We start from the raw sequence: 13386 nt of genomic DNA on the forward strand, positions 1-13386 counted from the left end.
TACTTACTCCCTCCCTTTGAAAACAGTACATGGTATTTTTTATAGGATAAAATATTTAAAAATATAAGATATTTTAAATTTTTTAAAATATAATTAATATTTTTTAAAATATTTTTAATTAGAAAGGATGATTAATAATATTTTTCATCAAAACATACTATTGAATAAAAATAAATATAAAAAGATTGTATAATTCTAAAAACAATGGACTAATTCATTACTCATTAGGGTGTAATAAATTTACTTAAAAATAATTTTTTTAAAAATTAAAATTTTACCATTCACTAATCTTAATACAAAAAAGTAAATATAATTTAAATTAAACTAAATGACGTGTTGACCAAAAAAACAACTAAATGACCTGAATAGCTTTGAATGAGTTGCTACTGTACTCACCTTTTGGTTGAGGAAACCCCTGGTTGAGTGGGTTTGCCGTTTGCCCGATTTATTATAGCCAAGGCTTTCCAACAAGAAATTGAGAAGTCTTCTGCGAACAAATTTGGTTGACTTGCTTCCACCTTCTTCATCGTCAACTCATCTCTTTCTCAAGTCTCAGCCACAGTAATATCTTCTTGTTCCTCATGAAAGATGCTCTCCTATTTGCCATGGAAATACACACAGTAATAACTCCAGAAGCTATAGAGCTGACGCCTCATCTCCAATACATCTGAAGCATCCTTCACCGTTACCATCATGACGTCCATGGTCATGGCTTCCTACAAAATTGCCTTACTCTTCTTCTTCATTACCTCCCTCCATTCTCCTACTTCCGACGCACAGACTTACCTTGACCACAACTGCTCTTCCAACAAAACCTTCGCTGCCAATAGCGCCTTTCAATCGGACCGGACTGCACTTCTCTCTTCCTTAGCTTCCAACAACACCACCAACACCGAATTCTACAACGCCACCGTTTCCGGTGGCGGCGACACCGTTTACGGCCTCTTCATGTGCCGGGGTGACGTCAACCTCTCGGTGTGCCACCAATGCGTCGTTAACGCAACCCAACGATTAACTTCCAAGTGCCGAGCTTCGAAGGAGGCAATAGTCTGGTACGATGAGTGCTTGCTTCGCTATTCCAACCGCTCCTTCTTCTCCACCGTCGACACAAGGCCTAGACTTGGCCTCTTGAACACCGGCAACGTCTCCAACCAGGCAAGCTTCATGAGAACATTGTACGATACGATGAACAAGACGGCAGACGAGGCAGCGAAACCTGCCGTGGGGCAAAAGAAGTATGCGACGGGAACAGCGAATTTTTCAGCGTTCCAAACGGTGTATTGTCTAGCTCAGTGCACGCCGGATCTTTCGCCGGGAGATTGCAGAAGGTGTCTGAGTGGCGTGATTGGGGACCTTGACTGGTGTTGTGATGGGAAGCAAGGAGGAAGAGTTCTATACCCTAGCTGTAATGTTCGCTATGAATTGTACCCTTTCTATCAATCGGCAGCTCAAGCACCAACTCCGTCACCGGCAATTGTTCCTCCGACTTATACTACAGGTTCCCAAGGTAAACCTATTACCTGTATGCTTGGGATATTTTGTACCATCTTTACATTTCTCATCTGTTTGATGATTTGGGCCATAGGTTGCCAAAATTGAGAGTTTAAAATTGTGAATAAACAGCTAAGTAGAATGGAGAGCGAAAGAAAAGAAGAGGAGGGTTCAAAACTGTGGAAAAACATCTAATCTAAGTGGGCTAAAAGAACAAAATAACCGAATGATTTGTAATATCTTGAACGAAGCAGACTTGGGTGTGGAATATTAGTCGAGACAAGTTGGTTTCTCTGTTATTTTCATGAGTTTACCTTATTACATATATTTCCTTTTTGTGTTTTTGGGATGATGCAGGAAAAAGTGGGATCTCATCAGGGACGATTGTTGCGATTGTGGTTCCGATTTCAGTGGCTGTCCTGATATTTATAGTCGGCATTTGTTGCTTGAGTAAGAGAATGAGGAAGAAGTATGACTCTGTTCCCCATGGAAAATGTAAGGATCTCATGTTGAGTAAGACTGTGAGAGAGTCAATTGGAAATATAAGAACTCTTTCCTCGTTTGTCTCATATCTGCTTGCTCTTCTGTTTTCACTTTATCTTATCTTACGCATGCACCATTTGGTTGTGTAGCTGCAAGTGACATCAGCAATGTGGATTCACTGCAATATGATTTCAGTACAGTTGAAGCAGCCACGGACAAGTTCTCTGCAGATAACAAGCTTGGTGAAGGCGGATTTGGAGAAGTTTACAAGGTATCAAGTTTGTTTGCTTTCTTGGTTTTTGACATGAAGAAAATTAGGCCGCACCATACACTCGTGTTTGACTTTATGTTTGAAATTCAGGGCATACTTCCAAATGGGCAAGAAATTGCTGTGAAGAGACTCTCTAGAAGCTCTGGACAAGGTGTACAAGAATTTAAGAATGAAGTAGAAGTGGTTGCCAAGCTACAACACAGAAATTTAGTGAGGCTTCTGGGTTTCTGTGTGCAAGGAGAAGAGAAGATACTTGTTTATGAATATGTGCCCAACAAAAGTCTTGATTACGTTCTTTTTGGTAAGTTCATCTGTATCAATTCTGCGTAATTCACACTTAATTTGCTAGATTTTAGTTTTCCAACTTTTTCTCATTATGTTTGAGACTAAGATGGAGGAAGCATTGCTTCACTTTTTATTTTTGAGTCAATTTACTTTTCTTTTATTTGACATTTTAATTTATTTTTTTCTTGTGGAATGTGTAGACCCTGCAAAGCAAAGACAACTAGATTGGACAAAGCGTTACAAGATTGTCAAAGGAATTGCTCGGGGCATTCAATATCTTCATGAAGATTCAAGGCTTAAAATTATACATCGTGATCTTAAAGCTAGCAATGTGTTATTGGATAGTGATATGAGTCCAAAAATCTCAGATTTTGGTATGGCAAGAATTTTTATGGTGGACCAAACGCAAGGAAACACCAGTCACATTGTTGGAACATAGTAAGAACAAATTTACATATCCCTGCAATCTTAATAAAATATCTTGGCATCTTCTCTTTGACAAAGAAAGAACTGCCACCAGCCCAGACATCTGTGCAATTTTCCCTGCACTAACAGTTCTCTTTTGATGATTCAATGTTTTAGTGGTTACATGTCTCCGGAATACGCCATGCACGGGGAGTTTTCTGTTAAGTCTGATGTATACAGCTTTGGTGTCCTTCTAATGGAGATTATAAGTGGGAAGAAGAATAGTTCTTTCTATCAAATGGAGGGTGCTGAGGACCTGCTGAGCTATGTGAGTATATCAAACACTACTCTCTCTGGTTTGATTCAAGCAAATCATTTGCTTTCTGTGAAAAGGAAAAATACTGTGATCTCAGCATGACAAATAGTTTACAATATTTTGATACAGGCCTGGAAACTTTGGAAGGATGGAGAGCCCTTGGGACTGTTGGATCCCATAATAAGAGAATCTTGTACTCCAAATGAAGTTATGAGATGTGTTCACATTGGTCTTCTGTGTGTTCAAGAAGATCCAGCAGAAAGACCTACAATGGCTTCCATAGTTCTGATGCTTGATAGTTACTCCGTGACTCTGCCAACCCCTTCGCAGCCTGCATTTTTTATGCAAAGTGGAACTGATCCTAACATGCCAAAAGGCTTTCAATTTGGTCAATCTACGACCAAGTCAGCACCAATGTCAGTCAATGAGATGTCTGTTAGTGAAGTAATTCCTCGGTAAGCTTGTAAGTTGGAGGTTTTAATGCACACGTGCCTCTATCTAAGTGGTCCAAGAGTTCGCTGGAATACTATTTGAGTTCGTTGTTCCTTCCTTTTCAGTGTGAATTTCCAGGTCATTGGGGCAAAGTTGTATTTATAGCGATATTCTTACCTTCCTTCTGTGATATTGAGTCGTATCCATCAATAATTATTGGATTTTCAAAGGGTCAATTTTGCAATGTAGCAGACTTGAAAAGTATAGCAACTTGCAATCCAACATATTTTGATGTCGTAGCTTTCAGTTTTCACTTACTCATTAACAGTAAGAACACTGAAACATGAATATTGTCATTTTGCAACAAGCAGTACAGCTTGCTGCTGCACTTTCACAATGTTTTCAGCAACTCGTGAATAACAAAACCAATAATATGAAGCCCTTTGCCGCTAGTTTATTAGCCTGATTGGCTGATTCTAGAAGAATTTGAAAAGGGTTATGCTTGCTAAATCATTATCCACTGATGATAAGGTGATGACAAATCGTCCACCCTTAGTTGGGGTTATTATAGTTCTAGGCATTGTGAGAGACTAACTAACGCGCTTTGAAAAAGTCAATCTTGGACTGCCTAATTCCATGTGATCCTTGACATTGAGAAACACTAATCTATTGATATTATGGACATGAATAGAGATATTCTGTTTTAGTATTTATCAGAAAATTATGATTAAAAATTGTATACGATACATCAAATATTAGTGGAATTTTACAATATTTTCTAAACAAATGTTAAGGTTCAGAAATGTCTAATTCCAACTATAAAGTGTACTATATTTTTCTCTTCCTTTTGAGCTTCTCTCTCTTCAAGCGATAAGGCTCCAAGGAGCTTATCGGCATATAACTTGTTTTTCAATAAAAGGACTATATTTGAAAATTTATTTAAAGGTTACCGTTGGAGAGACTTTAATGGCTCAAAGAACATAATACCTCCAAGGCTCCCACTAAATAGAACATAGCCCCAGAAGAAAGAAGAGGTTCAGTGAAGAGGCTATGAGGTTTTAAACAGATCTTGGTTCTTGTATAATATTTTGATTTTATGATTATTTTATCATGTCATTAATTTACTTTTATATACTTGAAAATAACTTGATGAATAATAGGACAAAGAAGTTAAGATTTGGAGATGGATCACATCACTCCAAGCTTATTTGGATTAACATTTGCACGACTACATTTTGCATAAAGTACAGTTTGCAAATTAAAGTTGGGTTAAAAGTTAATTATTGTAATGTAATTTATATTTAGATATTCTTTTATAAAAAGTTAATTTGACAAACTAAAATTTATTTGGATAATATAATTAAAAATAAGTTTAAATATATAATGACTAAAAAGGACATGGATTGGTAGAAAAACTAAAAAGGACAGGAAATGTCTCTACACACACAAGTATGCAATTTGATGAATTTAAGAAAAAAATATCAAAATTAAAATTAAAACTATAAAAATAAAAAATTTAATGTACTAAGGTAGAAAATATTTTTAAATATTGAAAATTAATTAGATCTCTTTAAAGAACATATAAACACACACAAATTAAAAATAATAAAAATATCAAATTTCTAAAGAAAATGTGAAAGAATAAATAGATTATTTAATAAATTTAAAAGGTATTAAATGCTGCTAACAATTATATTTTAACGTAACTAACGTAAAAGCTTCAAAATTTAGTTTTTAGCATAACTAGAGTTGGGAAAGAAAATCCCATTTGCCAACTACTCTTAGTCTTACCTAAATATGTTTTTTCACCCTTAACTGGCTTTTAAGCCTGTAAACTATAATTTAAGCCAATTAAAATGGAATCGCAATTGGAACCAAAGTATAAAAAGGAGGATTAAGAAATGCGATCAAGTGCGAAACTCTAATGGTAGATCATACCTGGATCGAGCACAATGTATATACATGGAAATGGATTAATTTTTTTTTAATAACATGGATTTTATTTTACTTTTTATACAATAAGGAAATGGATTTTACTATTTTAGCTGTGATATGTGGGATCGTCCTTTGCTTTTTCATTCGTTCGGTTCATCATTCACTTACGGGCTCGGCCCGATGTTTTTTATAAGTAAACACACAGTAGATAGGGTATGAATGGGCTAGTCGGGCTCAAGTTCGGCCGAGTAGGCCTCGGATTGGTTCAGTCAAACTCAGACGCAAATGGAGTATGGACTTAATAATAGATTGGCAATATTATCAAATAAACTTCTCTGTGACATAATGCCTTTAAATTTCGCAAATCATATCCCTGCTCTTCTTACCTTTTTCTTCATCTAACACTGCTTCATGACATCCAGCAAGCTGCTCCATTAATCTATCATTAAGTTTATAGTGATATGAGCCAACTGAGTGCAAGATGAAATAACTTGAACTCTTTTCTTGAATAAAATTAAGGAAACTGATATATTACTCAAACTAAAGCAGCAAGCTAAAGCAAGTTAACATGTAGATGTATTAACTGTTTTTAGACACTATCTCATCATTCATCAGTTTGCAAGGTGGAGGATGATCAAAAACTCAAAAAAAAAAAAAAAAATCAAATCATGAGCAACTTTAGACAAAGTATTAGCAGATACTCATTGGCCAATCTCTTTGGACTAATATCCTAGCCGCCTGAATCACTTCCTAGAACGGATGATCAATGATGTTGTCTGAAAATCAGACTTAATATGCTTCAATACAACCACTTCTTGGAATATTGGATGATCAATGATGTTGTCTCCCCATTTTTGGCGAGCAGGATAGGGCGGGGCCTCCATTAAAAATTGTTTAACCAAACAAGGATCCTCTACATTAATTTTTTTTTCCCCAAAGCCAAAGGCACTACAAAATTTTTTTGAACTGACCCCATACCAAACACAGCGTAAGAGCCATTGAGCCCTTGCTTTTAGGGTCGAACGTATTATAAGAAGCATAGCAATTGCTCTTACACAAATATAGCAACTTGAAAATGAAAAAAAGAGAGAGAAAGAAATCTCTAAGGAGGTGTTTGAACTGAATAGATTTGAATTTGGATTTGAGTTTTGAATTTAAAATCTTATATTTAAACATTATCTATTTAAAATCATTTGTTTGTATAGTATAAAAATGTTAAAAGAGATATAATTTGAGATTTGAAGTAAAAAAAAATAAATATAAATAACGAATGTATCTTTATTCTTCAATTGGCCGGAGATAAAAATGAAAGAGGAGATAAAAGACAAGAGCGATAGAATTACTGATGCGAAGAGAATGAGGGAGTTGGAATGGTTAGAATTTTTAACAACTATGGTAAGGGAATTTAAAATTATAGTAAGAAATGGATTTGTTTAAATGATATACATATTTTCATATATATATATATATATAAATGGAAAATTTGATCAATATTTAAAAGGTGTTTTTACCAAATCTAACAAATGAATATTGCTTCTTGCATTCAGAGAAAGTAAATTGAAAAACCAAACATGCAATTTTAATGAATTCAAAACATTTAAAAATATATGACGTTGATTTATACTTTATCTTACACACACAAATATATTGTCATCCGAGTCGAAAATTTTTATTTGGGCCACCAATTGTTCATTGTGACCAAAGTTTGAACTCTTAGAATATTATGAGTTTTCTAGTTGGCTAGTTGCTGACTTTTCAGCGTGAATCACGGGTCATCCATCCAGGCAACTGTATGAGTAGGATTTACACCCATAACTGTGGGCCGCAGACGACTTCTTATTTTCCCTCTGCAGTATTTGGCGTTGAATCTGCCAATAATTATTGGCCTCTCCTGAAATGTCAATTTTACAACGTAGAAGACGTGGAAATAGTAACATAACATGCCTTCCCATATTTTAACTGTTTATGTTTAGTTTCTATGTCCTCCTTAACAACATTACGATAACAGAAACTATTAGAAGGAAGATTTTTGAGTCAAATTGTTTGTCATTTTTCAAGCAGCAGCAACAACACATCATTTTTATACATTCACAAGGTTTTGTACAACTGATGGATAAATAATGAACAACCATGCTATGAAGCAACTAGCGTATAGTTTAAGGCTGATTTTAAATGGATTTGAAAGTGCTCGCACATAATACATCATTTTCTCACCTCAATGGAAAAAAAATAAAGATGGTGATAAACTTTCCACCATGATTCTTCATGAACAGTGAAAGTGAATCCATATTTTTTTAATTGGAGACAAGTATCCTTTTTACTAAAATAATTTTTTGTTTGAAACTAGTCAAGCATTAAATATAAGTATCTCTTTTAAATTTTGGTCAAAAAAAAAGTATCTCTTCCAATAATCATTAATTCATCACGCTGTAAGGGATTGATACTTCTTATTATTAGACCCAACTTTCATTTGTCAGTACTCAGTCGTCTATATTAATGAAACGAGCTAGGCAACATCATCATCCTGCGATATAACCCTTGAAGGATTTGAAAATTCCCACCATGCCTAGCGGACATCATCATGACTCGAACTATGTAGTTATAACAATAATTTATTTAGCATCGTTCTAGATGGATTTGAAAAAACATATACATCGTCATCCATATAGAAGGATGAAAAACAAGCAAAGGAAAGGGATTATACTCTATATCAGACGATGGCGCCCCTGTATATGCTTTGAAGATAAGACGATGAACAACTCTCTAAGAATTAACTAATTAACGCTACAAAATTCTATAGATCCAGCTAGCTATTTGATAACATTCTCTCTTCAGCCATCAAATTGGACTTCAACAGCAAAACCAATTGTTATTATTTTTTATGTGCGCTGAGATTTTTCCTCACTTTTGGTGGGACCAATGGCCAGAGGTGGGGAAGCTCCGCTTGATTTTTTTCTTTTTTCAAGCAAAATTTAATGTGTCTGGTTCAAGAAAATTTATCCAAACAACTGCTAAGTTTCATGAGAGAAGCACCAGAACCTAACATTATCAAGATGTCAAGTTCGAACTCAAAGTACTTTTTTTTCCTCTCCTTCTTTAGTTTCTTGATCTTTCTAACGGAAGCAGATCCAATTTACAGTTCTCATGCTTGCACTGATTCCATTAGTTATAAACCAAACACCACTTTTGAAACCAACCTCAACCTTCTCCTCTCTTCTCTTTCTTCTAAAGCCCGCGATGGCAGCCATTTCTACCGAACAAGAACCGGTGATGCTACCCCCGACATCGTCAACGGCCTCTTCCTCTGCCGTGGCGACATCGTGGTCGCCACCTGCAGTGATTGCGTCTCCGCCGCGGCTGGAGAGATAAAACGCCGTTGTCCAGTTCAGAAAGAGGCCATAATCTGGTACGACGTCTGCATGCTTCGATACTCGAACCAATCTTTCAACAGAATCGTACCTTCGACGGACCTGTCGAGTACGGAGGACATAGCTCCGGAGGACAAGGAGAGGTTCAATCAATTGCTGGCCGGGATGCTAAATTCTGTGGCGGCGAAAGTTTTGAAATCTCAGACCAAGTTTGCGACCGAGCAAGTGAACTTCACAAGAACAGAAACGCTGTACGGATTAGAACAGTGCACCCCGGACCTTACAGTGTTCGACTGTAATACGTGTTTGAGAAGCGCCATCGCTGCTATTCCTAATTGCTGCGACGGAAAAAGAGGAGCCACGGTGTTGCTTCCTGCCTGCAACATCAGATATGAATTCTACCCGTTTTTCAATTCCAGGCATTCTCGTCCCTCAGGTACTCCAGGTTTAAATCAAAGACACTTGAGAAACAATAATATATATATATATATATATATGTTATATCTAGTGCGAACATGACATTGGTACCACATAGATACTTGGTCCTTTAAAGTGATCATTATTTATACATGTTTTCTTCGCTTGAGATTTGGGTCTAGGCTGCTAACTTTTGTCTCTTATAAAATTGCAGAATACTTCGGAAATAGATAGATGAGAGTGGCACGATTCAGCAGAGTAAACTATCGGGACAGCGTTGTTGGTGCAATTAAGGACTTAGCTTCTTTCTCTTCTTTCTCTTCATATAAGCTTAAGAATAAAGCAACGGCCTCGTAGGCTGCTCATGATCTCCTATACCATAAACGCATCAAGGATCATTGTAGACTATCGAGAGCCTTGGAAATGGATCTGATGCATTTCTCAGCGCATTTTGTGCATTACTTTTTGTCTTTTTTAATTATTATGGAAAAGATGCAATAGGTGGAAACATATTTATGATGTATTAAATAATAAAATAAAAAATGCACTTTCATATATACTTCTTCAAATCTTGATACCAATACGCCAATGCTTTAGCCACTTCCACTATTTCTTAACCAAAAGCCACGTTCAATTGCTTCATGTAAATTAAGGAAATTAGTTAAAATAATTTAAATTATTGATATTGTCAAAAATTATCATTAATTTTTATGATTACCCTCCACCAATAAAAATAAAAATTAACCTATTTTAGCTGCATTAGGTTTCTTTCTCAAATAATCCATCTAGGCCACAATGCATAAGGGTATTTATAAAAAAAATAAAGACTTACTAAATATTATTAAATTGCTGCAAGATAATAACATCTAAATTACGGCTATATCAAGGACAAGATGGTGAATATATAGCAAATGATTGTTTTTCATATATTGAATTGAATTCAGGAATGTGGTTTGGTTTGTACATAGTATGAACTTTGACATGGCGTAATTACTGTTTAGTTTATGACTTGTCCTTTTGATACACTAGTCAAAACTGCAATCTATATACATAATTTTTTTAGTTAGTGCTGCGGTTTCACGACAACTTTCAAGAAGTTTGTTGTGGGAATGTTTGCAATTAGGAAAGTATCATAGGTGCTCATGAAATAAAGGTCAACTATATCAAGAGGCTCTAATTTGGAGAATATTTCATAAAAACAAAAAATGACCTGAATTTCAAAAGCATGAAAATAATTTTCAAAATAATGCTAATGTTTTTGAAGAATACAAACAACTATTTTAAGTCTTCAGATCCGTTGATTTTTAAAGATAAACTAACGCGGACTGGGAATGAAAGAGGTGTGTGTACTATAATTTTTTACAACGGTAACGCCTAGATTCAAACCACTGTAATAATATTAAAAAAAAGAGAGAGAAATAAGGAATCCTGTTGGAGATATGACTTGACCATTAATGTGGATGACATCTCTTAAAGCAAGCATTTCAACATTGATATGTCATATATTACTAGGGACTAGTTGCTTCTGCTAGATGTGTTGGTATATTATTGTGTTTTTTTATTTTTGCATTACTATCTAATATTTAACGATGGTCAACTAATTAATAATTAGCACCATGCAGGAAATCCGATTCTGAAAAGTCATAAGTCGAATCTAACACTAATATACGAAAAATATTGTCATTCTGTTCGAAGCATCGATACGGCATGCTGTTTAATAACTGTCATGACGCCGTCTTAGTGTGACTTTTGGGGCAGCCTCCCTTTATTTTCCTCATCACGCTTTAACAACCAGCAATATGCCCAGTTTTTCTGTCCGCTGTCTCTGGCTCCTTTAAACTAATAGCCTTGTTGGAGCTGGGTGTTAAATATGTGCTCATCTTTGAATTATCGAAATAAATTCAACGTTTGAACTTTGCATGGACGACTAAATCCAAAATTTTTTATTTTTAATTCTTATTAAATAAAACTTTATCGTCTTTTAAAAACTAGCGGCGGCTGCTAGAAGAACATGGTTTTAATATTTTTATCTTGCACTTAAATAAAAAATATTAAAATTTTACCCTCCGCATATATGCGCGCGCGCGCGCATCTTAATTGCAAATTCATTTTTTGTTAATGGCTTCTTCGAGAAGTAGCAAAACTTGACTTAGCTCCATCTCCTCAATTTCATTGACCAGCTTCGAGCTTCACAATCATCATTCGTCAATCTACCTCACGTGCTACTATAATGCACCCAATAATCAAAAACTTCCTCAAACTATAAAGACCTTGCCTGTATAGGTCGTAACTCGTAAGTCTTTGCCTTTATATGTTGATTATGGCTTCCTACAAGGCTATCCTTCTCTTCTTCCTTATCACTTTCCTCTATTCTTCTACCTCTGAAGCACAACCTACTTACCTTTTCCATGTCTGCTCTTCCAACAAAACCTTCACTGCCAATAGTGCCTTTCAATCTGATCTCACCACTCTCCTCTCTTCCTTAGCTTCGGATAACACCGCCAACACTGAATTCTACAACACCACTGTTGCCGGTGGCGGAGAAAATGCCTACGGCCTCTTCATGTGCCGGGGTGACGTCACCCTCCTGGTGTGTCACCAATGCGTCATTGAGGCAAAACAAAGATTAACTTCCGAGTGCCAATTTTCTAAGGAGGCCATAATCTGGTACGACGAGTGCATGCTTCGCTATTCCAACAGCTCCTTCTTCACCACCGTGGACACGAGGCCAAGACTCGGCCTCTTGAACACCGGCGATATCGCCAACCCGGTAAGCTTCATGAGATTACTGTTCAATACAATGAACGAGACGGCAGATGTGGCGGCGAAACCGGCTTTGGGTGAAAAGAAGTACGCGACGAAAGAAGCTTTTATTTCGGGGTTTCAAACTCTGTATTGTCTAGCTCAGTGCACGCCAGACCTTTCGCCGGAAGATTGCAGAAGGTGCCTGAGCGGAGTGATCGGGGACCTTAACTGGTGTTGTACTGGAAAGCAAGGAGGAAGAGTTCTATACCCTAGCTGTAATGTTCGCTACGAATTGTACCCTTTCTATCAAACGGAAGATCCTGCACCTCCACCAGCTTGAAACTTAATTAATCAAGTGATTCCTCCTCCATAGGATTGAAAGTTGGAGGTTTTAATTCTCAAGTGTCTGTATGAGTTTGTAGTTGCTTCGTTTTCCGCTTGAATGACGGGCCGGCCATTCATTCAGGCAATATTGTATTTATATATAGCAATAAGGTCTGAAGATCTTTTTATTTTGCTTTGTACTATTGTTGTATTAAATTCACCACCTACGGCTTACAGTTATTAGCTTCTCAAAATGTGAACTTTGCAATGCAGCTGACGAGGGTTATATACATAGGAGAACGTGCTGCTCATAAGATTTGAACCATCCAAATTTTTAACATGGATAGTACAAATTTAAGATATTATTATATTATTATATATTATATTAATTGAAATAAAAATTTATTAAAATAATTTTTTATAAATTTTTTATTTTAAATTTGGTCTAGATTTAATTTAAAGAGTCCAATTTAATATTAAAATTTTTATAATTAATATATATTAATTATAAAAATTTTAATATTAAATTGGACCCCCTAAATTAAATTTAGATCAGGCTAAAAATAAAAAACTTATTGAAATTATATTATATTTTTTATATTTTTTTATTTTAATAAATATCATATATAATATTGCATTAAATCTAGACCATTTAAATTAAAATCTATATGGTTCAGATCTCATCTCAGAAATGAGCACATAGAAACCTGTCCATATATATATGTCGTCATGATACATGTTTTGAATATACTCTCTACTCTCTGGCCAAAAAGAATATGCTCTACTCAGTTCCTTCTTATTTATAAATCACCTACTTTATTGGAAGGAGAAAAAACTTTAAATGTCATTAATTTTATTTAACAATTTAACAAAATTCTAACTTTATTCCTATTAAATATATATATATATATATA

General features: G+C 35.4%; 3 protein-coding genes across 3 annotated transcripts; all 3 read left to right on the forward strand.

The window, feature by feature from the left end:
* Positions 1–418: 418 nt before the first annotated feature.
* LOC129286969 (cysteine-rich receptor-like protein kinase 10) lies at positions 419–3982 on the forward strand. Its single transcript, XM_054923083.1, has 7 exons — positions 419–1507; positions 1849–1986; positions 2124–2245; positions 2336–2546; positions 2731–2968; positions 3113–3263; positions 3381–3982. Exons 1-7 carry the CDS (start codon positions 694–696, stop codon positions 3708–3710), a joined length of 2004 nt encoding a protein of 667 aa, XP_054779058.1. The 5' UTR covers positions 419–693; the 3' UTR covers positions 3711–3982.
* Positions 3983–8513: 4531 nt separating this feature from the next.
* LOC129286970 (cysteine-rich receptor-like protein kinase 25) lies at positions 8514–9958 on the forward strand. Its single transcript, XM_054923084.1, has 2 exons — positions 8514–9422; positions 9618–9958. The coding sequence occupies exons 1-2, from the start codon at positions 8594–8596 to the stop codon at positions 9635–9637; spliced, it is 849 nt and encodes a 282-aa protein (XP_054779059.1). The 5' UTR covers positions 8514–8593; the 3' UTR covers positions 9638–9958.
* A 1651-nt stretch (positions 9959–11609) lies between these two features.
* On the forward strand, positions 11610–12712 carry LOC129286971 (cysteine-rich receptor-like protein kinase 25). Its single transcript, XM_054923085.1, has one exon. It carries the CDS (start codon positions 11715–11717, stop codon positions 12486–12488), a length of 774 nt encoding a protein of 257 aa, XP_054779060.1. The 5' UTR covers positions 11610–11714; the 3' UTR covers positions 12489–12712.
* The last annotated feature ends 674 nt before the right edge of the window (positions 12713–13386 follow it).

Source organism: Prosopis cineraria, unplaced genomic scaffold, assembly GCF_029017545.1.
Source record: "Prosopis cineraria cultivar Desert tree isolate PC_DT_omini unplaced genomic scaffold, ASM2901754v1 PC11, whole genome shotgun sequence".
Classification (NCBI taxonomy): Eukaryota; Viridiplantae; Streptophyta; class Magnoliopsida; order Fabales; family Fabaceae; genus Prosopis; species Prosopis cineraria.

What these genes read in the sequence shown, in the direction of transcription:
- LOC129286969 (XM_054923083.1), top strand. Translation starts at nt 694, where the DNA reads ATGACGTCCATGGTCATGGCTTCCTACAAAATTGCCTTACTCTTCTTC. An exon ending in CTCTGTTCCCCATGGAAAAT is followed by an intron (nt 1,987 to 2,123) that starts GTAAGGATCTCA and finishes TTGGTTGTGTAG; the next exon opens with CTGCAAGTGACATCAGCAAT. An exon ending in CTGAGGACCTGCTGAGCTAT is followed by an intron (nt 3,264 to 3,380) that starts GTGAGTATATCA and finishes ATTTTGATACAG; the next exon opens with GCCTGGAAACTTTGGAAGGA.
- LOC129286970 (XM_054923084.1), top strand. Translation starts at nt 8,594, where the DNA reads ATGTGTCTGGTTCAAGAAAATTTATCCAAACAACTGCTAAGTTTCATG. An exon ending in CAGGCATTCTCGTCCCTCAG is followed by an intron (nt 9,423 to 9,617) that starts GTACTCCAGGTT and finishes ATAAAATTGCAG; the next exon opens with AATACTTCGGAAATAGATAG.
- LOC129286971 (XM_054923085.1), top strand. Translation starts at nt 11,715, where the DNA reads ATGTTGATTATGGCTTCCTACAAGGCTATCCTTCTCTTCTTCCTTATC.